A 27,682-nucleotide genomic window follows, 5' to 3' on the forward strand; every position below is an offset into this window, starting at 1 on the left:
TTTATTACACAGTAATTCCCTGTATCAGTGTTGCTATAGAAACACTGTAACATATAACAAATGCGTTTCAGCTGCACGACTGCCAGAGTTGCAACACCACACCTCCTGACCAATCAGAATCCAGAACATGAAAGCGTTCCGTTATTAAATAAAATCCCGTACATCGGGTGAGCGAGGTCGCTGATACTCGGAAAGTTTATTATTACGCCATTACCAGATGTTCTGCGGTGATGTAGTTTGCTTTCCCACAGAGCGTACATCATAGACTGAGCCTTTTTATTGATCCGAAAGTGACCATTAAGGGTAAGGTGATAAATTCGTGTGGTGGGAGGACACGAGGCTTCGTTCCAAATCAATAAATAACACTTTGTCTTTATGGAAATGATGGTGAGATAGGTTTAAGCTGTTTGTTTACTCTGGTTTATTTTTTTTTGTCTTCCAGCCCACATGCTTGTCAAGCGCCAGCGTTGGTATATGGCCACGAAATAATGAGGAGCGCAGGGCATCAGGGGTCAAACTGCATCCTTTTTGCAACGCTTCACTTTTTTTTTTATAACAGCGATCGTAATGAGACGCTATGAATAGGCCAGTGCTGGAAGTCTGGTTAGATATCTGCAGTTTTCTTTCTAAGTGGACAGGACCAGAAATCGAGGAACAAAATAACAAAACAGCTTGGAGTTATGTGGGATCGTAGAAATGAAGTTATGATGGAAGATGAAGGAGCTCCTTAAAGGTCTTAGAGACAATATTCTTCACTGAAATGAGGTGAAAAAAAGCTTAGAGGCTTAGCAAAGATCTTAAACATTGCCGTCATTATAACTGGAACCACAAATAATCGTGTCTCGTGTAAGATTTCACAACGAGATCTCAAAGTAATGGTAAAGAGGCTATGATGGAAGCCTGAGGTCACTTAAAAAGAGTTGCAGGATGACCTGAAAGTGATAAAGTGCAGCACAAGGACATAGAAAACAAGCACTCTGGTATAAGATTAATGAGGACACTGTTGGGTTTCTGTACGGAGAGTATAAATGATTGTGGGTTTAGCTTCTGGTGAACAGGATGACGGAAAAAAGGGGAGGTCGGGGTGTTTGGGAACTTTTTTGATACTGAAATATTAAAATCCTACCGTTTAACCCGATAGGCTTTGGGGAAAAAAAAAAGAAATATTTATGAGAGAGATGGAAAATGACAGGAAGACTGATTACAGGATTTAAGAAAGATGGAGAGAAAGAGAGCGTGCAAAAAAGTTCAAGACATAGCAAAAAGAGAAAACACAGTTTGTGGGAGATGGAGGGAGAGGCAGAGAGAGAGAGAGAGAGAGAGAGAGAGAGAGAGAGAGAGAGAGAGAGAGAGTTAAACAAATAAGGAAAAACTGATTAAATTGAGGGGGAAAGATTGGGAGATTAAAAAAACGAGGCAGAGAAAGCCAGAAAAAATAGACAGAGATGAGAGAGAGAGAGAGAGAGAGAGAGAGAGAGAGAGAGAGAGAGAGAGTATCAGAAATGAGGTGCGGAAGGAGGGAGGGAGATCGAGAATGGAAGTAAGAGATAGACCAGACAGTAGGGAAGTGAGATAAATAGAGAGAGAGAGAGAGAGAGAGAGAGAGAGAGAGAAATGCATGAAAGATGGAGAAAGGAGGGAGGGACAGAGACATAGACAGAGATAAAGAGGGGCAGAGAAAGTAAGGAATGAGTGGGTGGGAGAGAGAGAGAGAGAGAGAGAGAGAGAGAGAGAGAAGGAGAGAGAGAAGGAAAGAGAAGGAGAGGAGAGACAATGACAAAGAGGGAGGCTGAGAAAAGGAAAGAATGAATAAGAATAAAGGACAGAGAAAAAGATGTAGCGATAGAAAGATTATAGAAGAAAATTAGTTGAGAGAGAAAAAGAAAATAAGAGAAAGATGGCAGAAAAAGGGGGAAAGTAAAGAACAAGAGATTAATAAGAGATTGAGTGAGACAAAGAGAGAAAAGAAAGATAAATAAAAGAGGGAGGGAGAGAAAGAAAAGGATAGATGAAGATAAATACAAAAATAGGGAAAGGGGAGAAAGAGTATTTAACTATTTGAGACACAGAAGGAGAGAAAGGCGGGAGAGAGAGAGAGAGAGAGAGAGAGAGCACTGAGCGCACGGACACAGTGGCCTCATAACTGCGCGCGCTCTTGCTTAACTCACATCTCCACGTTTAAATCTCGGTACCGGAAAGTCGCGCGCGCTCCTCATGCCCTTGAGAAGCACATTCGCGAACCCTGAATGAGCTCGCGCGCGCTCTCTCTCCGTCTCCGGTCTCACCCGTCCCGCGCATGAGCGCCGCGGGCTAAACCTGTCGCGTGCCATGAAGACGAGCCGCCGGTGTCGCGCGCTGCTCTCCGTGGGCTTGAACCTGCTCGCGCTGTTGCTCTCGAGCACGGCGTTCGCCACGGCTTACTGGTGCCAGGGCACGCAGCGCGTCCCCAAACCGAGCTGCAGCAAGGAGCGGCGCCACCACTGTATCGACTACGGAGCCAACGACACCGACCCGAGCAAAGTGCACTACAGTTGGGAGACCGGAGACGACCGCTTCCTGTTCCGCCGCTTCCACGCGGGCATCTGGCACTCGTGCGAGGAGAACATCCACGGCGGAGGTAGGAGTTACACTCACAACTCATAATGGCATCACTTCAGACACTAATATAGTAAATATGCCAAATTAAGCATCACTTGTCTCAAAGTGAAAATGTCGGACTAATTAACGCACGTGACTAATTGCGTGAAACACCTTTCGCATAACATTTCACACGTGGTCATGAGTTTCTCCTTGTCATGGACGTTAAACTATAAAAAAAAGTCCACGTGACATCATTTGAATAACGTAATCACGTGGGGGGGGGGGGTTGAAGGGTGAATTTTGACGTTATTCCATGAATTGCACGTGACATCATGTGTGAATTGAAGTTAAAAAAAAAAACACGTGACATCATGTAAATATAGATATCACTTTTTTTGGCAAAAAGAATGCTAAAAAAAGAAAATGACCTCTAAAATGTGTGAAAAAGAATTTTTTAATTTTCGATCATTTTTTAAATAAATAATTAAAATTCATTTTTAAATAACTTGTAATTAATTAATTATAATTAAAATGAATGAATGAATGAATTATATTTAAAATAATTAAAATACAAAATCAAATAATTATAATTAAAAATAAATTAATTAATTAATTTGTACTTAAATTGGATTTTTTTTAAAAAGTCACACATGAAATTATAGTCCACGTGAAATCATGTGGAACACAGCAGCTGAAGTGTCTAAAACCACACATGTATTTTTAATTTTTTTAATTATTTACTTGTGAAGTTCTTCATGTGAAGACCACCTTAATCAAAGCTTTCCTGCATTCGCCTTTAAATCTCCTCTAAACAAACCTTTTATAAAGTCCGGGTGTGAACTCTTAACGTCCCCGATGATGAATTAAAGCGAGATAAAAAAAAAAAAGTATTTTATGAGAACTGGGCATCTGTATATTGCTGAGTGTGAGGAGGCGTTTGAAGAAGAGACCCCCCGGGGTCGTAAAGATGTTTAGGTGGTGTTTATATTTTATTTTGGTCCATTAGTTCAGCTCTCTACAGGCTGCTCAGAAAGTTTTTTATAGATGTTAAAGTTATAAGTTTAAACGATTGGATAAATCAAAGGAAAGCTGGACCCTCTTCCGGATACCTGATCTCACAGACATCCATGATTAGCTAGTGTTGCTCTGATTGACAGGGGAGATATTCATATGCCCCTCCCACTCAGAGATCATGACCTTCTCTTGGGCTCGGCATTGGGTTTCTGATTCATATTATACATAAAACATGGCCATCATCAGCCAATCAGCATTCAGCAGCTATGTACAAGGATTTGCACTGAGCTACCATCTCAAAATGAGAACTGTATATTTATCCTTTTAGTGTTTTTAGTGTGTAATTTGGAAAGACCTGGCCACTAGAGGTGTTGTTTCTGAACAGTGCTTGGACCCCGCAAATCGCTGCTATTAGTAGTCTCAGGTGTAGTGGTCAGAGTGTTGAATCAAAGCAGAAAAAAGTAGGGTTTTTTTCAACATTTTTTTTTCTTTTAAATGGCTATCTTACTTCTTAAAAATGTAAATTAGTAGTTAGCTTTATTAATTAGACATTCATTGTGGAAAGAGTAATCATTAAGAGTAATTTTATGACAGTGAAATTTCCGTCATCAAATCCGTCAAGTGTTTTGTTAGCAAAATAAATAAATAAAAATAGGTTTATGGTGAAAACCGAGGAGTTTCATGTTTCATGATCATTAAATTCCATAAAATTACTAAATCAGACTGGATTCCGGAGATAAAATTTACAACCGGTGCTAGATTTATTACAGATAAATCAGATGTCATATTTGCATTATCACATTTACTTTCTTTACATGTTGTTGACTTTTCTTTCACATTTCAGTCAAAAATTTGGGATAATTATGATCATTTGAATAATCTTTTTTTTTTATTGTGGTGTATAATTATTACCTAATATGCACAACTTTATTGTCATTCTGCAGCTAACGGAAATAATCTCCTGAATTTGCTAACACAGCAGCAGCAGCAGCGTTAATATTTCATTTCTTGCCTAGAGCAATAGTTTTGAAAAATGTCCAGAATGGCATCCTTCTTCCATCCATACAAACTGCACAGAATATTCTGGGAGGGTTTTTTTTTAATCGCCCTCATCTGCAACGTACCTCATTCTCTGGCAAGCCCAAGGATTTAAAAATCCAAATGTTATTAAGCATAAATAAAAAAAAAATATTTTAAACTACCAGATAAACAGACAAATAATTTTAATGATAATTATTTAACATAAATACATTAAAGTTATTTTAACTAATTTATGTTAAAAGTATTAGCTTAGCAAAAAGCCAAGTGAAGAATGCTAGCTAGGCAGATTTGATCACCATCAAAAATATCAGAAATATTATTATTTGTTGTAATTCTTTTATTTCATTTTATTTGTGTATTTTTAAAAATCTATTTTATTTTTTATTTTTTAAAAATCTATTTAATAATTTTTTTATTGGTTTTTGTATAATTTTTTGAATTCTAATTCAATTTAATTAATATAATTTTCTGATTCTGTATTATTAAAATTATTTGTATTAATTTTATTTTTGTTTTTTTATTTTATTTTCTGAGCTAGTTTAGCTGTTATTTTTATTACTATCAGTATGGGACTATCAGAGCCTGCTAAGTCACCTGCTATTAGTCATGTATTAGTTTCTGTATTTTTCTTGATGTAGAACAATCTCGCTGTTTTAATTAACAGAGATTTGAGATCACTTAGCCAGCTGCCAGAGGGATTTAGATCATCTTGTGGGATTTAAGGTTCAAACTAGAGAAAATGTCAGACATGTAGATGAGCAGAAACATGAAGTATCACTGTAAAAGTTATTAACACCTTTTCATATCTGAATCCGTCCCCTTTCGCCAAGTCAGTTGAGATTCCTGAGGTTTTGTTCACGTAACAGAATAAAGTGATGTTTGTCACGTTTGTCACGAGTGTATAAAGTATAAGAGGTTTGGATCTTTTCTAGAACTAAATACAGCAATAAGGTTCAGTTTTCTTCATTATACAATCGTGATCACTTCTAATACTGGACTGAAAGACCAGTCTGTTTACATCAGGGTTGTCATGGTAACATCTTTCCTACTCATCCCAGCTCTCATCCTCGTCCCACACACTTCTCAAAAGTTTGCCCAAACAAAACACTATTTATAGGCTTATTTGGTTAAAAGCTACAAAGTTCACAGTCGGATCACATCGTCCATACTCACGGTCGGTGAAATAATCATCACTCGTGACTGGCTGAAAACTCACAGAGGGATGGATGGATGGATGTAGTATTGTCAAACACAGACTATGGAGGATGAATGGATGGATGGGTAGATGAAAGATGAATAGAATGACAGAATTATGGATGATAGAATGGATCAGTGGATCGATTGATGTTAGGAATGATGGTTAATTAGACTGACAGATAGGTAGATGGATGGATGGATGAATGGATGGATATATCACCAAAGGAGTGGACTGATGGATAGATAGAAGAAAGGATAGATGGATGGATTGGTGGATGGAATAAACAGATTGCTGGAGGAATGGATAGATTGGTGGCTGGAATGAAAGATAAACAGACTGATGGATGGATGGATGGATGGATGGATACATTATTGCCAAATAGTGGACTGATGGATGGGTAGAAGGTAGGAAGGAAGGATGGATGGATGGATGGATAAATTAATGGAATAAATGGATTGATAGAGAAATGGATGTATCAATGGTTGGAATGAAAGATAGATGGATGGATGGATGGATGGATGGAGGGAGGGAGGGATGGATGGATACAGTATTGCCAAAATAGTGGACTAATGGATGGATAGAAGGAAGGATGGGATGGTGGATGGATGGTTGGATGGATGGATAAATGGATGGCAGAAATAGATTTATAGAGTTAATGGATGGATCAATGGTTGGAGTAAAAGATAAATAGACAGATGGATAGATGCATAAATGGATGGATGAATGGATAAAGTATTGCCAAAATAGTGGACTAATAGATGGATAAAAGGAAGGATGGAAGGAAGGATGGATGGATAAATGTATGGCAGAAATAGATTTATAGAGTTAATGGATGGATCAGTGGTTGGAGTGAAAGATAAATAGGCAGATGGATAGATGGATGGATGGATTGAAGGAAGGATGGGATGGTGGATGGATAAATGGATGGCAGAAATAGATTTATAGAGTTAATGGATGGATCAGTGGTTGGCGTGAAAGATAAATAGGCAGATGGATGGATGAATGGATGGATGGATGGATGGATGGAAAGATGGATACAGTATTGCCAAAATAGTGGACTGGTTGTTGAATTGATTCATTGATGGATGGATACATTATTGGATACATAAAGGGTGGATGGAAGGGTAGGAGGTAGGATGGATAGATGGATGGATGAATGGATGGATGGATGGATTAAATGGATGGAAGAAATAGTGATTGGAAGAGTGATTGGAAAAAGTGGTTGGAATAAAAGATAAATAGGCAGATGGATGGATGGATGGATGGATGGATACATTATTGCCAAAGTAGTGGACTGATGGATGGATGAATGATTGGATAAGTTGATGGATGGATAGAAGGAAGGATGGGTGAATGAAAGGAAAGATACTAAATTGCCATAGCAGTTGAAGGCATAACAGAAGGATGAATAGAATGGTAGATAAATAGCTGGATGGATGGGCAGTTGGATGGATGGATGGATGGATACATGGATGGATGGATTAAATAAATAAAATTGTAGATGAATGGATGGAAGGCTGGAAAAATGAATGGATGCAACTTAAATAGAGAGCTCCGTTTTTCATCCCAACTTTTATCCTAGTGTACTAAACCGTAGGTGAGAGTAGTGCACCATCATCTACGATATGCTGAATGTTGATTGGCTGCCATGAGCCAGTTATATAACAAAACAGGAAGAGGAAGCTTTGTTATCTCTGTAGTGAAGAACTGACACTAAGTTCAGATTTCCCATCTTCTCTGTGTTACTGTGACTCATTACACTAACAACACCAGCAGAAAACGTCGGAAAAGCTGATTTTCACAGCAGGACCTCTGCAGAAAATGTCTACAAATTGCTGTCAGGTGGCTTTTAATGGTTAACACGGCGTGGAGAGCAGACTGTACACTGACATTACAGCCTGAGTGTTCATTAGTGCATGATACAGGACGAGTCAGAGGCAGAGAAAGGAAGAATTATATGTGTCTTGACACGACAGAATCGCTAAAATAGTCCAACACCAGACACTGAACACATCTGACTGATGGTAATGACGTCCAACACGGTGATAAATCCAATAAACGAAGCTTAGGGGAGGACGGAGAGGGGACGGGATGAGAGAAGACGACAGAGCGATAGAGTGATCGCATTTATAAGGATTAACTTGTAGGAATTAATGACTTCTTGCCAGAATTCGTGTAGTAAACTTGTGTATTATTTTTAGCGTATCGCTTTATTCATTAATTTTATTGAAAAATGATTTAGACCGCCGTCTCATCAGAAACAGGAGTCATGGTGACCTGATCGAAGGCCATTCTGCATGCGAGGTGTTCGGATAGTAAATGATATTAGCAAGATTAAAGCGATTAGAGCGATTCTGTCAATCTGCTATACTACACTGCAGTCGGTTAATTGATATTTGACATGGCGCTGATAGCGCGGATAGCGAGCTTCGAAACATAGAGCCGGAAATTGATTGATTTCAAGAAATCTTCCAGCATTTTTCAACCTAATTTCTAATCTACGCACCGGATGGGATTATGACAGAGAAGAATTTCAACCAATTTCTCTGGAGTGAGGGGGAGAAAAAAAGCCCATTTACTCCAAACTTAATGACTCACACTGAGTCTGGAGGTCGGGCATTTCTCTATTTGAAGGTCAAACACAGATAGAAATAGAAAAGTAAGAATATAGCTGGCAAGACTTCGCAAAAATTCATTTATAGCCATTTTTTTTATTTGTTCAAAGAATTTAAAATAAAAATTAAAGTTTTTCCCTAAAACAGGGATCGATATTTGTGAAATCATTTTCCAAGCAAAAAGAAGAACCTTTCATTTCCGTTACATAGCTCTGACTTGCACCTAAAGTAATTGTGTTTTTTTTTTTAAATAATTATATTAAATCAATTAATTTTAATTAATCTTTTTAAAATAATTGTTTGGCTTTTTATTTTTCTGCCTTTTCATCGACATGCCGCCAAGTTTTAAGTGTTCCTTCCACAACCAGAGTGACGTAAACAAATAAAATACTTCCTTCTCTTAATAAAGCTCACATCACAAGGACAGCCAAGTCATTCTGGACGAATTTTGTAACGAGTGTCTTGTAAAAAGCGATGCATTAGATGATGAGCTTCCACATATATTCCACAATATTGTGCTATGCATTAATACTACGCGTTGACTCGTCCTCTCTGGGGAGTGCTGAAGGAGGAGCACTACACTCATTTTGACCTCGCTTTGACCTCGTCCCTCGGACAGCGATGGCACAGTTTCAGTCAGGCTCCATGAGCTGACTTTTTCGATTACAGCTCTAGAATCAAAAGGACTGGGAAGAAAAAAAAAGGCCTGCTCATCGTTCTCACAAATATAATTGGAAGTCTAGCTTGAGACAGGATCGGGGCGCTTGCCAAAAACCAATCTAGTTATCTCTCTCTCTTTTTTTGTTTTTGCCTTCTGGGTTTGTCTGCAGAGATGATAACAGAATTACAGCTAAAGTGTAATTCCGAGTTCTTTTTTTTTCCAGGGATAAATGTTATTATTTATTGCATACTCGTAACAACGCATATCCCTTTGCTCTAAACTATCTGCAAAAAAATAATAAATGTAGATGAACATGAAGTGAGAAAACAGGGAAGAAACACGGTGTGGACTCTTCTTGGCTGGAGAGAGATGGGGTCTAAAGATTTCAGAAATTAGCTCGGTAACTCAGAGTTTCCCACTCATAATTATGATCTTTAATGACTTAAATATGCAAAACAGATCAGACAAATTTTGAAAGCTAAGCCAGTGACAAGACGGGGGTGGGGCAAGACGTAAATAAAAACAGAAATGACGTAGAAGGTGTACGTTTTTCAACAACGTCTTCAAGACAGGAATGTTTACGCTTGTTTCTTGGACCTTTCACAACATGACTATACATGAATAATGAGTATAAAGTGTTGTTCTATAAGGGGAATAAATTATTTGTAAATGATCAATTCTTTATGGTTTAAAATGTTTGTTCTTTTAATATAACACATGAGAGCTGTATTTGTTTCTCAGGACTAAGCTAAGCAGCCAAGGTCGATGAAGACCGGCTGATGAAGTTAGATGTTGTTGGAGCACACATGTTAACACTGCAGTTACTTTGAGTTTCTTTTTTTTCAGGTGAGAAATGCAGGAGTTTTATTGATCTGGCTCCAGCATCGGAGAGAGGTGAGTAATGAGGGTCATTAGAGCATCGTCCAGGCTCGTCTGATATCACACTCGGCAGAAATGTGTAGAAAATAGTATATATGTATATATATATATATATATATATATATATATACACGTTTTTTTTTCATTTCAGCAATGTTGTGTATACTAGATATTATTTTTTCCACTATCCATTTTACCAAGAAGACAAATATCCTTACAAATATCATCCTACAAGCTTAATATTCACAATGTGCTGACTCATCCCTGACCTCGCCTCGTTTAAGACCACTGAATGCTGGATTCTATGCTAAAAATGTCCTCCACCATGACGAATACTACACTAGAAATAAATTCAAAACCAGATTACTTTGCAGAGGTTTTCATGTTTGTGTGTGTGTGAGAGAGATTTATGCTAGCCGGCCATGGGTCGTGTCAAATGACTGCTGCTAATCGCAACCAATTGATCCCATCGTGTGCAGCTCTGTGAGTCACGCAAGAAAGATGAGGAAGAAAACTGCAGTGAAGGCAGCTCTTGAGAAACCATTTCGCCTGCTGAGGATGGCTCAGCTTAAAACCCAAAACAACATGAGGTCTTTCTATGCGTTATCATTTAAGAGCTAATCACAAGGACAAGTGTCAGTGTCTTCTATGTCAGTGCTTTGTAATATTCAGAGATAAAAGTTGTATCTTCAGGATGCCCCCTAACTAGGTTCCATATAGCACTTTTCCAGACTTCTTTGATTAGTAAAAGTTCTTTGAGGTAGCATTCCCCTATGAGAGATGGCTAGAAGGACCCTTATTTATTTAAAGAACTCTTTAAGAACCCCTGTAGAATCATCCATCCAAAGAACCATTGAGGAATTTTGAAGAACCGTTTGGTAAGACTGTAGAACAGGATTCCCCAAATCTTGCCCTGGAGGGCCAATGCACTGCAGAGTTTAGCTCCAACCCTGATCAAACTCCTCTACCTGTGATTTTCTAATGATCATGAAGACACTGATTAGCATGGTCAGGTGTGTTTGATTAAGGTTAGGTGATTAAAGCTAAAGGTGATTAAGCTAAACTCTGCAGGAAAGTGGATCTCATGGGCCAGATTTGAGGATCCCTGCTGTAGAACAATTAGCCTTCCAGGGAACTCTTGAAAAACCAAAAGAACCAATGAGGAACACTTTATTTGTCAGATTGCAGAAAACCTAGCCTTCCAAAGAACCTTTGAGAAATCCATTTCTAAGACAGAAGCAAAATAAGCCCTCAGCCACACAAAGACCCCTCAAGGAACCTCTTTTAGGAGTTAACCACCATTAACCACCTAAAAAACTACTGAGGAAGCATTTTTGTAAGATTGTGGAAAGTATATCAACCTGAAGAACCCTTGAGAAACCCATTTTGGCCTTTTTAGGACTGCAAAGAAACCCTTGTCCTCAGAATATAGAACCTTTGGCCGTGCAAAGGACCACTGTGGAAACCTTATTCAAGAATGTAGTAATATTTCCCATCTAAAGAACCATTTTTCAGGCTGTAACAAACTAGAACATGCAAACTCCACAAAGAAAGGTCCCTGCCTGTTCGAACCCGGGATTCAAGCCCAGGACCTTCTTGCTGTGAGGCCACCGTGCAGCCCATAATTTTATATATATATATATATATATATATATATATATATATATATATATATATATATATATATATATATATATATATATATATATATATATATATATGTATATACACTACCAGTCAAAAGTTTGGACACACCTTTTAATTCAATGTTTTTTGTTTAGGGATTTATTTTCTACATTCTAGAACAATCCTGGAGATTTCAAAACTATAAAATAACACACATAGACTTAAGTAATCCATATGTAATGACAACAAAAAACAGTCAGTTGTTATTTTAAGACACGAAGGTCAGGTGTTCTGGAATAGTTCTTGCAGGAACAGTATTGTCAAGTGCATTTGCAAAACCCATCAAGCACCATGATGAAATTGGCTCACATGAAGACCATCCCAGTAAAGCAAGACCAAAACTTACCTCTGCTGCAGAGGAGAAGTTCATTTAGAGTTACCAGCCTCAGAAATCACCAATTAACAGCACCTCAGATTAGAGGCGTTATGAAGGCTTTACAGAGTATCAGTAGCAGACATATCTCAATATCAACTGTTCAAACGAGATTATAGTGTATTTCAGCCGCCTTCAGCATTGTTTTACAATGTAGAAAGAAATAAATATCAGGAAAGACCATGGAATTAGAAGGTGTGTCCAAACTTTTGACTGGTAATGTATATATAGTATAACTTAAAATGATATGTATTGTATTTCAAAAACAATAGGTTTTTCCATACATCAGTATGTCCGCAAACTAACCTATGCTAAAGTGACCCAGAAGCAAATATCACTAGAGAGTCCAGCCCTCCCCAGGCTGCGGAAAAATCGTCCAGTATCAATCCGGTCCCTGGTCCAAAAACGGTTGGGGAACCCTGATCTAAAGAACCCACGAGGAAACCTTTTCGGAATGTAGAATAAGAATTAGTCGTACAAAGAACTCCTGAAGGACACCTTTGATAAGACTATAGTAAAAATAACCATCCAAAGAACAGTTGGGGAACCATTTCAGAACCGTAAATACATCAGATACCATGTACCTGGCTCAGGGTAGAGCTCAAGGAGGAACACAGGAAGTGGGCACTAAACCAGGAAATGAGTTTCTGTTTGCAAGAATTCTACAAATATTACCAGAGTGCAAAACACCTGCAAGATGTTAACTCTTGATTCTGTGTGGTGCTGCAGAGCAGAAGCAGTGTTCTGTGGAAAGAAGGAGGAGGAAACACTGACATGGAGGCGTATTTATTACGACAAATATTTGATCAGACAGCTCTGACGGCTCCATAAGAATATGCAGAACCTCAGCAACTAGCCAGAGTGATAGATGAGAAATATAAACATTACAAATGAGTCTGAAGTGTCGGAACTTGTACGCTAAGTTCTAGGAGGACCTGCTGACGGTGAATAAAGTCAAAGTCCCAGTCAGCATTTAGCTTCATGCGTACTGTATATCAAACGGCAGAGGCGGATATTTTAAGGTGGTAAAGAGCCATGGAGATTAGGTTAGTCCTAGAGGGGATTTTATTTTTGAGGCTATAGTGTTGGGGAATCCATGCTCAGAAAGAGGTAGCAGGGTGGGACTGACTGTTCTAGGCTGGAGGGTGGTGTATTTGTTAGTGTATGTGTGTGTGAGAGAGAGAGAAGTTAATGCATGGTATCACTCTCGTGCAGCCCATTTATTTTCTTGATGCTTTTCTACAGAGGCTCTTATCTATCCCTGAATGACCGCACAAGCCTGGGTTGCTCAGTGAAATTATTATTCTCTAGCCACAGGCAGGGTCCGACCTCGCCTCAAGTGCAGTCCTGGTGTCGTTGATTTGTTCACGGTCCAGGGTGCTGCTGGGATGAAATGGTGCCTTTGCAGGAAACTTGACCAGATATCATGAGGAAACATTTGCCTCGGATTTGGGGTTTGATTCTTGTGTACTCTCCTCATGCTTTGGGGTTTCCTCCAGGTATTCCAGTTTCCCAGTCCAAAGATATGCATTCTAGGCTGTTCAGAATGATCTCCCACCTCATGCCCCGAGTTCCCTGAGCAAGACTTCAGGCTCCCTGCTTTGTGACCCTGTGTAGGATAAGTGCTACAGAATATAGATGGATGGATGGATGGATGGATGGAAGAATAATGTGTTCTTAACAAAGACAATTAGAGACAGGAATAGGAGGCACAGTATTAGTTTAGCTTAGTAACTACCTTTCAAGGATATGGTGGTTCAAATTATTTTATTTGTACTTAATTTTTTTTTTTTCAAAATCACCCAATTTGGGTTTTAAATCCAAATCCAGCTCGGACCAGAGATTATGCACAGATATGTAACAGTTTATTACAGAAAAAAGTAATATGTATTAGATAACTACGATTTTCCATTCCCATTTTGATTCAACGATCTCACTTGGTAGTGTTTTTAACTTTCTCCATTCTCGACAGTCTCTATCATTCTAAGAGAAGAGTTTAGTTTCTATCATTTTCTCTCGCTCTACTAGAGAAATGATCAAACCCTTCAAGAAGCTCTCTAAGCTTTGAAGGAAGATTGAACTTTTGTTTTGCGGGCTTTTGAAGAATAAAGGCTTGATTCTCAAAAGATCCATCACTGCACCTTGAACTCTGGAAGATAACTGCTTTCGGACATAAATATTGCACGTTAGCATCGCATCTCAAGTTCTTTTTCATCACATCTCAACACTCAGGCCTCTTTTCCCACTTTTCTAATTCTTATAGGCTTCCCTTTGAACACAGAGCAAGCATGAGAAGATCCGATACCCAAGTAAACAAATATAAGAAATGAACCAAAGTCTTATTTGGATGGGATGAGGTCACTCCTTAATTATCTTGTCTGTTGTGTATGTATACGTGTATTGCTACTAATCTAAGAGCTTCTAGTGAAGATGGATAGACCTATAAGTTTACGATCATTATGTGACAGTATTTAAAACTTTTCTGGATTGGTATGCTTGGTGTTCTTCTTTGTTTCTTCGTGAAGAACTACATAAAGATGACTTACATTAATCATTACTTATGGAAACATTTCCTCTAGAAATATTATTCTAGAGGCATCATTTGCATGTAAAATCCAATATATGTAGACAGGAGTAGAATCATCAGACACTGAGATATATAGAGGTATATTGGTCTGAGTCACACAAAGTAAATTTAATATTGTCTAAGTAAGACTAAAGATCTGAGTGTCTTCTCACCCGTGCTTTGAGGTGATGAGCTAACGTAGAGGGCTGATAACTTTGAGAACACTCCTGGGACTGTCTGATAAGAGGTTTTCCTAGCTCACTTAGAATAAAAAAATCAATTTCTCAACATGCGGAAGCCAGAGGTGCGATGGATAATGTAATGTTGTCTCAAAGCATCTTTCCTGGCTTAACCAAAGCAGAGTGGAATTAGGTTTATCATACGCAAGTTCATATTAAACTCCACAAGGGTGGTATGGTAAGTTTCAGAGAACGGAGAACTGAAAAGAAAAAGAAAAAAATCTCTAACACAACTTCCCCAAGATATTAGGATACGAAACTGATTAAGAATTTAACACAGAACAGGTCAACACTGTAGAGCAACAAAGCAACTCCAGGTCAGGTTCAGGGGTGGAGACAGTGGTGGTAGCTCAAGTGGTTAAGGCTCTGGGTCATTGACCAGAAGATCGGGGTTAAAGCCCCAGCACTGCCAAGCTGCCACTGTTTGGCCCTTGAGCAAGGCCCCCCCTACTCCAGGGGCACTGCATTATGGCTGACCCTGCGCTCAGACTCCAACCCCCAAGGATAGGATATGTAAAGAATTTCACTGTGCAGTAATGTATATGTGACAAATAAAGGCTACTTAACTATAACAGGATTTCATTGCAATGTGAATGGAAAAATGGTGGAATCTAAGCTCTCTACAAATGTGCAGGTATCAGGACCTCAGTGGTCTTTCAAAAAAATGGAAATATCCTTCGAGCTCATGGTAATAACGAAGGCTGAACCTTTCGCTCTGACATGAGTGTGTGAACAGAAACGTCTAAATTTATTATAGAGTGGTGGAATGCTCACTAGTGTGTGTTTGTGTGGGTTACAGGTGTCCTTTGGCTGTCAGTGGTCTCCGAGGTGTTATATATCATGCTGCTGGTGGTTGGATTCAGTCTAATGTGCTTGGAGCTCTTTCACTCTAGCAACGTGATCGATGGCTTGAAGCTGAACGCCTTTGCTGCTGTCTTCACGGTGCTGTCAGGTAGCCCAAAAAAACTTATTAAACATTTCCTGCTTACACATTACAGCTCCAGGCCGTGAAAGCTAGCTGGATATTTTAAATAAACTGAACATGACAAACTGAAGAACAGACAGCGACTACTTTTAGTATTGGAAAGCTATAAAGTTCATCCATCTATCCATCCATCCATCTATCTATCTATCTATCTATCTATCTATCTATCTATCTATCTATCTATCTATCTATCTATCTATCTATCTATCTATCTATCCATCCATCCATCCATCCATCCTCCCATCTATAGTTCTAAGCTTATGAAGGGGGGTTCTGCGAGTGTTCTCTCAGAGGGTAAAAGCAAAATACCTCCTGAGGGCCAAACCAAGAGCAAAATATCTTGTTTTACTATTAGAGATCAATAGAATGCATCCATTCATCTATCCAGTCATCTATCCATCCATCCATCCATCCATCTATCATCTACAAGTTACAAGAGTTATAAGCTTGTTAAGGAGGTTCTTCAGTGGTTCCTCCTTTTCCAATGAGTTCATCCATCCATCCTCCCATCTACAGTTCTTAGCTGATGAAGGGGGGTTCTTCAAGGGTTCCCTCAGAGGGGCAAATCAAAATTCCACCAAATACCAAACTATGACTAAAATTTTTTGTTTTACCATTAGATATCAGTAAAGGTCATCCATCCATACATCCATCCATCCATCCATTTATCCACCTATCCTCCCATCTACAGGTCTTAGCTTATGAAGGGGGGGTCTTTAACCAAGATCAAAATATTATGTTTTTCCTTTGGAGTTCATCTCTTCATTCATCCGTCCATCAATCCATCCATCCATCCATCTATCCATCCATCCATTCGTCCATCCATCCATCCATCCATCCATCCATCCATCCATCCATCCATCCTCCTATATAGGAGTTCCCTCAGTGCGGCTACAATTCCTTCTGTCCTCCTAAGTACTGTACCAAACTAAGAGTAAAATATCTTGTTTTACCATTAGAGATCAGTAAAGGTCATCCCTCCAAGGTCATCTATACATTACAAGAGTTCTTAGCTTGTTAAGGGTTTTTTCAAGGGTTCCCTCAGAGGGGCAAACCAATGTTCCTCCTGAGGGCCAAACCAAGTACAAAAGATCTTGTTTTACCAATGAAGATCAATAAAGTTCATTCCTCCGTCCATCTATCCATCCATCTATCCATCCATCCATCCTTTCATCATCTATACATTTCATGAGTTCTTAGCCTGTTAGCTTGTTTGCCCAATTAGATTAAGAAACTAACCGACTGACTCTTTACAAACGAGTAGTGTTTAAGCCTCACCCTTTTTCTAAATTTTTTTTAGCTCTTGGAAAAAAAAGCTAGACTGCATCTTAGCTGTGGTTGCCTCATTTCCTGATCCCTCGCTGTCAGATTGCCAGGAACAGCTGCTCCTTTTTGAATCGAGATTATTCGATTTGCCCAGCTGGCCTCCAGCTCTGTTCATTTGGGCCTTTAATACTCACTAATTCCAGACGCAGCATCCGGTCGGGGAGAGATCTCCGACCCAGAGAAGAGCTTCGGTTCAGCCAGCTGACACAGATTAAAGAGGTTCACGCTGGCACCATCAATCAGCATCTGAAGGAGGAGACAGTGTATGCTGGCTCACCTTCACTTCCTGCAACATATACAGAGGTCCGCATTCATCTTACCTATTCGCTGCTGTCTCAGTCACATGACCATATACGTAACGCAGGCTTTTTTTGTGCATCGGCCCTGTTGTGAAGGAGCACAACTCTGGGCTTGTACGTCTCAATGCAGCCTAGATCCTTAATTAGATGCTTATAAGAGCACTGCATTTCATACACACATAATTTTGCCATCCTATAATAGTGCAGCTATATTATTTAAAATTTTGCTGCACTGATTATTTTGTTTTCTCCAGCTTCATAGTTTTCACTGAAGAACTGCTGCAGCTATTATTAAACAAACAAACAAAAAAAGATTACATTTTCCTCTAATGCCTACTTTCTTCTAATTACCTTTTGAACACGATCCTGTGTGATCCTCTGAAGAAATACTGATTTTACAGTGACTCATCAACGCCTTGCTTTAGTGTAGGCTTCTGGCATATTGAATATATAAACCTGAAGCCACACACACACACACACACACACACACACTTCTCACATAGAGCACATACACACACCCACGTCCTCCGAGTTCTCCCTATCATGAGAAATCCCCAGTGTGGAATCACACCTACAGTCCAGCTGGATCTTCGAAATGCACTGAATATGCAACAAGTGATCAATTCTGCTGCTTTATTGTGAGAAATCTGACTCAATAAAAACCTGACTCAAGAGCGCTGTCTCTGGAGGTGAGAAGTATTACAACCTGAAAAGAAACCCTTATAAACCTTCATAAAACATAACCAAGCAAACTCAGCAAATAACTGCGAAGCTAAGTGAAAACTGGGACCGAAACAAAGAAGAATATTGTTGTATCCATGATAATCTCACCTCTAGGACTAAATTCAGTGCTGATTCTTTATTTGTGTTGGAATGTTGCTTCTCCAGGGCTTTTGGGAATGGTGGCTCACATGATGTACACCCAGGTCTTCCAGATCACAGTCAGTCTGGGACCCGAAGACTGGAGGCCGCACACCTGGGACTACGGCTGGTCTTTCTGGTCAGTATTACTTTTTAGCATTACACAAGAATTGCTAGCATAAAAGTATATTTAGCGGTCAAATATTTACTCTTGGCATATTTTATTTTTTAAAACTCTTGGCATATTTTATTTTAAACATTTTATTTTTACTTTTAAATATGCCAAGAGTTTAAAGGAAAAGCTGACCAAGGTCTCTGTTTAAGATGCTGTCCTTAATCCGTCGTTGTCAGCTCGCTCCTGGTTTCTCTGGGTTTTGTTTCCACTCTACTACTAGCGCCAACATCTCAGCGTGGAAGGAGTAAGAGGCATTTTGTGCCACACGCTGAATGGAAATCTGGGCTAATGAATCGCGCTAAAGAAGGAGCAGTCCGAAGTGTGTGGGTGTTTGGACCTGATTCTGACTCACTCTCACACACACATCTCGCTCTAATGGACTTCCATCACTGAAAATCCATTCTCATTAGCGAGCACCTTCCTCACAACAACGACCCGGAATAAAACACTCACGTCATTTAAATGTCTTTTTCTTTTCTGATATTTTTTCCACTTTGTGGACAAAAAAAACCCGTCCCCTTTTTTTGTATTGTATCAGTCTGAGACTCCTAAAATGATCTACAAACCTTTTAAGTTCTTTTTTGCGTAGAACATTTTGTGTAGCATTTTACTCTAAGGACTACATGCAATCATCTCTGCATGACTACAAAAAATATTTATGCTAATATTCCCAGATTTGATATCAGGTTGATGTAAAAGTGTAGTTACCTTTCCTAGTGGATTTTACTTTTGAGCTGAATTAAAAAAATGTGAAAGTATGAAGCATAAACAAGCTTTTTAAAAACTTCTATGGGATTAAAGGAAAAATGCCGTGAATTGCATAATAAATTAGAGCAGTTCACCTGTGCGAGCACTGAGCACTGACCAACATGCACGTGTCTTCTTTCTCTAATAATCTAAACAAAAAATCTATTATTAAATGTCCAGAATTTGGAAAAAAAGCTTAAATTGGAACTTGTGGTCATCTGTAACTTCATGTTTTTACGGTGGCTGAGAAGTGCAAAACACAATAACAAATCCAAAAACACAAGGATGATTCAGACAAAGCGGTAAAAGTAGGTATAGTTTGTGAATGGAATTCTGACCTCTGATTGGAAGAGACATCGGTCACTCAGGATATACAGGAAGTCCAGCAGTAGCTGCAGCAATAGAAAGTAGATTGATGTGTGTATGAACGCAGCTCTGCTCTTGTAGCACTCCTACAAGAAATAACGTCCAATACACAATTTCCTACTGTTTGTTTATCTTGAGTGACAGATGTCTCGTCCAATCAGAGGGAAGAACTCCATTTGCAAACTATACCTAACTTTTCCGCTGTTTCTGAATCGTCCTTGTGTTTTCGGATTTGTTATTTTGTTTTGCACTTCTCTGTCACTGTATGTTTTTACCCCGGATCAATGCCACACATGCACACACAAAAACCGAAGGAAGAAACAAATCAATGGAAAATAAATGTATATATGTATGCATGTATTAGTCTCTCTGTTCATATAGCGATGAAAGGTTCGTATGGTGCAAATGATTTGTGTTATCCTGGTGCTTGGATAAGAGCTCTTGAGACCCGCGCTGGGTTCTGACAGGCATGAAAGTGGGATTTACATTGGCTGAATTACCACAGATGCTCCACTGCCATCCATTAGCCCAGGATGAAATTGCTTCATTTGTTTTTTTGCCATCTGGCCAATTTCTTTTAGCGTTTTTTGTCGTTTTTTTTCCCTCCTTCTTCACACTTCTTTCTCATGTGTGTGTTTTTCCCCCTGCCTCTTTGAAAGCAGTAAGCTCTAAACCTGTAAATCAGAAGGTAATTGCAGTTCAGACTGGTTGAAATCCATCAGGATGTTGTGTTAATTTTCTCAACCTCGCAAGCTATTCCGGCACTTTCCGCATTTCCCATTTCTCAAGCGTGGAACTTGTTGTTGTTGCTCAGAATGTTAAAGGAAGTGAAGTAAGAATTTCTTTTATATTACTGACAAATCAGGCAGAAAAGCAACAACAGCAACAAAAATCCTGGTTTTGGTTATGAGAACAAACACCACCACAAATTTGGAAGACTAGCATTCACGCTTTCGTAAATTCTTAATGCTGCTTAAAACCGAGTCTCAAACCCAAAGCCTGAGAGATTTTTCATTTCATTCTTCGTTTCTTCATTCTATCGAAACTATCTACAAAATATTTTCATGACTCTTCCCACACGAACTAAAGTTTCTGTTTTGTTTTCTCTCAGCATGGCCTGGGGATCTTTCACCTGCTGCATGGCCGCCTCGGTCACCACGCTCAACTCCTACACGAAGACGGTCATCGAATTTCGACACAAGCGCAAGCTCTTTGAGCAGGGTCTCCGTGAGGAACAAGCCTTCCTCGACCAAGAAGCCTTCCACTACTTCCAAGAACGCTCTGTGCAGTCCATCTCCAGCTCGGTGGACCTGTACCCCGGCCATAGTGGCACTCACGGCGGCGCTCACCCCGGCGCCTATAACAGCGGCCGGGGGAAAATGCGTGCTCCTTCAGCTTCTGTGGACATGACGGACAACACGGATTCTCTGGGAGAGGAGCAGTGCTGAGATCGGATGCTCCTGCTCTCGGAAAGACCTTTTATATTCTCTGAATATATTCCAGCATGGAGTCTTGGGAATCGAGAACTTTCCGGGGCCAAAAAAAAGGGAGTTTATATTTGATTATATATGAACGAAGGTGAAATTTTCCACTTATTTGAAAAGGAAGGAGATGATTGTGAGTATGTGGACGTGGGCATGAAAGGTTGTGCACCAACACTGCCACAGAAATAACAACACACTGGCTATCAACCCTGCCTGCGGGGTTGAACAGCAAACTTTCTTAATATGCAAATTAGGCAGACTTTTCAGAAAATGTTCTGCAGACACCTGAGGAATGGCTCTATAAGCACTGCCAGACGCTGCATCCCTCTATCTATCTATCTATCTATCTATCTATCTATCTATCTATCTATCTATCTATCTATCTATCTATCTATCTATCTATCTATCTATCTATCTATATATACATAAATATATCTCGAATGTTCTCCATCGCTGAATATGCCTTCGTGTAGCCCAGGTGTTTACATTTGATCCTCACAGAAGCACAGCGTGTGGCGTTTAACAGCCACAAAACAACCCAAGACTCGATAGTTCCAGCATCTCGACCCGTCGATTAGATTAGCCTGTTATTGATTTTGTGACTTTCATCTGCGTTACTGAACCGGCGCTGAGTGACCAGGCTTGTTTATTCAATCTTATTTATTTATTTCCTTTTAAATCCTTTTTATGATCTTGACTGTGTCAGACTCGTCCAATACCTTCTTCTGCTTTTGGAATCTATTTATCTATGTATGCATTACAACCATTTGATGAAAATACATATATCGAGTTTCATTTTTTTGGTCCTTTTTCTTCAGTGTTGAATACACACCCAAGACATTTCGTGTTGGATCATGATATATTAATGGAAAGGGCAGCTCCAGACTGTAGGTTTTTTTTATTTTTTCATAAACCAGTATGATATCTTCTGGAATCAGTTGATATTACCAGATTTCTAGCTCTGAGGATATTTTCTCTCATCTGCAGTACTCTACAGCCAAGTAATATACATATGTGTGTGTGTGTGTGTGTGTTTGTTTCATTTCTGAACAGGATTTATGCCATGTGAGCCCTTGATTTCCACAAAAAATTTACTGGAAGTCATAAAAGCCGTCAGTGTTGACGATCCTGGGTTTAGCAAAAGATCTTGGGTTTACATCAACTGCTGGAATTCCTGCTCGAATATATTCAGAGCCTTGCAAAAGTTTTCACCCTAGAAACCCACTCTAGTCTTATAACCTGGAGTTGTATTGGATTGAATGGGGGTTTATGAAGCATGGTAGTGGTAGTACCATGTTCAGGATTATTCTTGGTTTCTTAGCTGTTGGTATCGCTGACTAATCCCCAATTTACACCATTTGATTATTGGAAGATGGTGTCTTGTAGGCAAGGTCATCATACTGTTTTATCATGACCTTCAGTATAAGGGCATTTAACTTCAAAAGGGACGACTGTATGCAATGACATCCTCAAGAATCCTTGGTCTAGAAGGTCTGCATTAAAAATTTGCAGCTCCAACACCCTGATGGGCGGGGCTTCTGGTCTACACCCGAATCCAGGAAGTTTTCTGAAAACATTTCGAAATGGCAGTCCATTTTGTATTTCCCAAGCTGATTGCTTCAGAAGTTTACGCCCCCCTTGTGCCAAAAAACCCAACAATACTTTGCGCACCTGTGACACAGATGGTGGTATATTTTGTACTGTCATGCCTCCCAAGCTGTCAGACTGATTAATACTCTCTTGGGCTTCTTTGATTACATTCCCTCTCGCTTCATCAGTTGCTCTCAATCACTGCAGCAACACACACACTCACACACACCCAGTGGACCAGCCCATGGATCTTGATGAGGACACATGATGTCGTCATGTTTTACGGTCATACGGAGAAGGTGTGCTGCTGAGGAAGCAGCGTGTGTCATCTTAACCCTGAAACACTGAAACTCTCATCTATCCTTTCATCACCTCCTTTTCTATCAGGCCTCGACAGCTAATTCTGTTTGTAGTTGTAGGGATTTATTCTTTGAAAAAGTTCAGAAAATGCTATGCTATGACAACAGGAATTAAATAGATTCATAAATGGGCTGAACACAGAACAGGTGAACACAGTAGGGCAACAAATGACTAACAAACAAAGGAGGTCAGGCTTAGTTTTTTTTTAAATAAAATGCCATGCTATGATAGCAGGATGCAAATGGATAAATTAATCAAAAGCTGAACATAGAATAGGTGAACACAATAGGGGAACAAAAGACAAAGACATCAAGGAATGTGAAAAAAATAAAATAAAAAGTAATGAACCTCAATTAAAACTCGTGATTTGGTTAGGTGTTACACAGGCGCACAGTGTGCAGCATTCCTCATTCAAATTTTTTGAAGAAGAACTGCCTTCATTACCGCCACACATCCATCACAGCAGAATTCTTTTCTTCACATATCTCAGCTAAGGAAGTTGGGGTCAGAGCACAGGGGCAGTTATGATACAGTGCCCCTGGAGCAGAGAGGGTTTTGCTCAACTGCCCAGGTGGTGCTGGGGCTTGAACCCCAATCCTCCAATCAACAACCAAGAGCCTTAGCCACTTGAGCCACCACTGCCCACTTCTTAACAACTGAATTCTTTCTAACTGATGTCAAGAAGAAGAAACCGAACCGGCTCTGTATATGAACTGAAACAAAATGTATCTAAAAACAGCTAAAAATGAGCAGAAATGCTCTTATACAATAGTAAGAGTAACTCTGCTTCATCGCACCACTCCGTTATTAATTATTTTCCTAGAACATCATGACCTCCAGTGTGTTGCATTCTTCATTCAAGAGACTGAAGTAGAAAAATAGGCGTTTTTTAAAAAGCGCCGTCTCAGCATTTGTCCTATGTGTGAACCGTGAAACTGTCAGAGACTTTATCCACAGCTTAAAGTGAAGAAGAGTAGCAATTCTTCCTGTTCGACAAGGGTCACCTCGGCAAGCCACAAGCCGAAAGAATCGTTCCGAGTAAAAACTGGAGAACGGTAATCTCTCAGCGCAGACAGAAAGAGGATTTGTTCCTTTTGAGTTTTACATACTAAAAAAAAAGACCTTTATTTTATCCGACCGAGTGGGACGTAGGGTTCACGAGCTCAATTTCAGTCCTGGAGATGAACCAATAAAGAGCTGGCATTTAACACCAGAGTCCTAACGTAAGGGAAAAATCGTAACAGTTCCATTCTGTGACATTTAACTAAAGTTCATTTGGATTTTTTTACAAATTGCCTGCACATGTAACAAGACGTGAAAATCGCAGCCCATTAGCACAAAGAATTTGTTGTTGCTGTTGTTTCTTTGCACACACACATTTCTTCAACCTCTTTATCACGTTAAAACATTGTGGGCAGATGAAATTTTTTCAAAACAGACAATCCTGGAAGGTCGTGCACGGCTCTCGGAGGTCAAACCGTTCCGCTAGCCGTTTGGCAGGTGGGAGGATATACACGGAGACGAATACATAAATACATTAATTTTAAATTCAGTTCTTAAAATACACAGTTGGACACTGGGTTTATTTGACTTGTTACATAACGTTAATAGAGGTACAAAACAATTTCTTATAAACCATAGAATTTTTCATATGGTTTGAATGTTTTAAAGTGATTTAAAAGAAAAAAATATTTCATTAAATTAATAAAAAAATAAAATAAAATAGATCTTGTACGTACGAGTTCAGGACACTGATTTAGTGTTTAAATGCTTCATTCATTTCAAAAAGATAAAAAATAAAAAATACTACATCAAGTGCTATTTTTATGTGCTTCCGAGTGTTCCTTTTTCATCAATTAAACCAGTAATTAATCTGTAGAAATATTTCCATATAATATTAATCAATATATTGTCAAAATGCAAGTCGACCAATCTTCATATTAGTCTTTTTTTTTAAATGCTTTTTTAATGTATCATACATTTGACAGCAAGGAAATATATTACTACGTTTTTTGTGCTTATGTTTCATTAATTATTGAGGACAGTATCATCATCATCATCATCATGACCCTAAGCATTCCATCCTGATGCATGTACGCTTTCATTAATAAAACCCGGACTAATGAGAGGGAAAAAATCCCAATTCAGTGAAGTCAGCAGCAGAAGCTCGGAAGTGACGTACAAGGACGTTTCCAACAATACGTCCATTTCCAGCACTGACACGAGATCGATATCTTTATTAGCACGAACTGAATGGATGCCTTCGCTCTAGTCTCCACTACACATCCAGTCCACTCGCGGAGATCGATTAACCTCTGACCTCCGAATGACGGCTGACCGCACACACTGCCTCATTTGTTATTTGTTAATTATGCTGAAGTGTTCGCTGACGCCTCCGAGGTTGGTTCACAATCAACTGGGATGAATTTGCTCGATAATATACACTCGGCTTCAATGGAAGCTCCCAGCATTCTTTTCTCATCTCCCGTTTGAAAAACAAAACAAAAAAACATTTACAATCTTGTTTTTCTTCTTCACTGGATTACTTGTACATTTGAACTTAAATGTAAAAAAAATAATAAATAAATAAATAAATAAATAATTAAAACATACTACAGCAATGATAAAAAAAAAAAAATATTATTATTATTAATTAATATTAATTAATTAATTAATTAATAATAAACAAACAAATAAATAGTTAAGAAAAATACAGTTTTCATATTTGAAAACATTTCTAAAAACTAATTCAATTACATAATATTTAATTAATTATTTATATATTTTTATTTTTATTTTTTTTAAAGGCTGTTTTAAGGCATTTTACAGACAATATTAATATGCAAAAATATTACACAATCTGCTTTTAATGACTAGTATTTTATTGTGTTTAATCATATTTTATATCCAGCTTTCTTCCTACATCTTTTACCTTTTTAAAGTCATTAATAATCTTTATTCATAACAATAATATAAAATGCTTTGATGATTGTAAGAACTGTAAGATTTATGAAATTAAGATTAGGAATATCTACTTAGTTTTGTCAAGATTTTTATAGTTTCTATATTCTTATTTTGGGGGGTTTATGGAACATTTAGAATATTCCTATTCCTTTAAAGCCAATTTACTCTAGAATTCTTTTTTTTTTTTTCATTGCAAAAATACTTTGATGTTTTTTCCCCCCTCCCACCGCAGCTGCTTTATTGGTTGTTTATCAGCTTCCTGGACGTCTCAGTCTCCGAGGTATCACGCCGCTCTCATTTATGCATGACAAAAGCGAGCCTCCGGTGTGAATAATATAAAACTCAAGCTTGTATGATTAGTGTTAATCAAATTCAGCACACAAACTGATTAGGGCTTGATAAATAAAACCAGAATCCTCCAGAAATAAATGAATCGATGCCCACCAGTCAAGACTGATTAGGTTTTTCGTCACTCTGATCTCAGGAAGGCTGGGTGAAGGAAAAATTCCTGCTGTGGACAGGTTTTCATACACTATGTTCAGTGTGTGTGTGTTGGAGTGTGTGAATCATCTAAATGGTGGAGGAAACAGCTGCAGCACCATATCGCGTCCCGAGTGTGCCAGGTAAGGACGAGCCTCAGGCATTAAAAGTGTGCGTTAATTACTGTTTAATTATCCCGGGAACGAATTCCCATCTATCACATCGATAGAATTTAAGCAGTTTGAGGAGCTCAAGAAAAATGGATGCTGTGAGACTGTGTGTAAGTAACATTAACATCTCAAATCCCTTTCTGTCATCTGATCTGCGTGTACATGACATAACTACAGATTTCCCTGATGTAATAATAATGATAGGAAGAATATAATGACAACAAATAGAGCCAATCTGCGGGGGCCAAGCATGCCTCATAAACACCGCCCCCAGTGCCAGGATCCTGCCAAGTTCCTCACAACACACAGGCTTGGGATGCTAACGCTGTGAAACGCATGCTAAGCTCTGCTCGGATGATGTCGGCCATGGTTTTTGTAATAATATACGTCATTTGTACTTATAAATCCACTTACAGATTGGCTAATCTAACTAATCTAGCAGGATATTAGTAATAGTTAGACAAACAGTGCTAGATGTTTAAAGTAAAGTATCCTTACGTCAAGGTGAATACTTTAAGTTCACGATATCTGTCTAGGTTTTAAGCTTGTGCCTGACAGCAGGAGAGTGGAACTGGGATTTATGAAGCATGGTGTTAGTTATTCTTGGTCTCTCGATTGCTTTTCCGCCTCATCTGCCTACTTCTTTACCCTGTTACTGACTTTTGGTGGATGGCCTCCTCCAGCAACATCATTAAGTCGTTTTTGTGCCTTGTTTGTTGCCTTTTTAAGTTCTGTTTTAAACTTTTCCAGTTTAAAAGTTTCCATTCTGTGTGTGTTTTATTTTGAACAAATCAAAAAAATCCTAATCCAAAAACGCAGGTAGGTTAGGAGTTATAACTCATAATCAGAAACAAGGTTAAACAGGCAAGACTTTGAAACAAGGAAGCATGAAAATCAAGGCCAGGACTTTTACATTTTGGAAGAACATCATAATAAAGCTTATACAATTGTTAAATCTCATAAAACAGACATTGTCACAAAGGGGTATAAAAAGACAAAGCAATTAGAAATAAACACAGAAGA

The 27,682-nt window shown here is 38.8% G+C and overlaps 1 protein-coding gene across 2 annotated transcripts; it reads left to right on the plus strand.

The window, feature by feature from the left end:
* Window positions 1–1,615: 1,615 nt before the first annotated feature.
* On the plus strand, window positions 1,616–21,874 carry gsg1l (gsg1-like). Of its 2 annotated transcripts, XM_058377207.1 has the most exons (5): window positions 1,625–2,617; window positions 9,956–10,003; window positions 15,652–15,804; window positions 18,351–18,462; window positions 20,723–21,874. In XM_058377207.1, exons 1-5 carry the CDS (start codon window positions 2,329–2,331, stop codon window positions 21,057–21,059), a joined length of 939 nt encoding a protein of 312 aa, XP_058233190.1. In that variant the 5' UTR covers window positions 1,625–2,328; the 3' UTR covers window positions 21,060–21,874. The 2 variants fall into 2 exon arrangements, with proteins under 2 accessions (XP_058233196.1, XP_058233190.1); XM_058377213.1 differs by lacking the exon at window positions 15,652–15,804 and having other exon boundaries at window positions 1,616–2,617.
* Window positions 21,875–27,682: the final 5,808 nt, after the last annotated feature.

Source organism: Hemibagrus wyckioides, linkage group LG02 (genome assembly GCF_019097595.1).
Source record: "Hemibagrus wyckioides isolate EC202008001 linkage group LG02, SWU_Hwy_1.0, whole genome shotgun sequence".
Lineage (NCBI taxonomy): Eukaryota > Metazoa > Chordata > Actinopteri > Siluriformes > Bagridae > Hemibagrus > Hemibagrus wyckioides.

What these genes read in the sequence shown, in the direction of transcription:
- gsg1l (XM_058377207.1), top strand. Translation starts at nt 2,329, where the DNA reads ATGAAGACGAGCCGCCGGTGTCGCGCGCTGCTCTCCGTGGGCTTGAAC. An exon ending in GGAGAACATCCACGGCGGAG is followed by an intron (nt 2,618 to 9,955) that starts GTAGGAGTTACA and finishes CTTTTTTTTCAG; the next exon opens with GTGAGAAATGCAGGAGTTTT. An exon ending in GGCTCCAGCATCGGAGAGAG is followed by an intron (nt 10,004 to 15,651) that starts GTGAGTAATGAG and finishes TGTGGGTTACAG; the next exon opens with GTGTCCTTTGGCTGTCAGTG.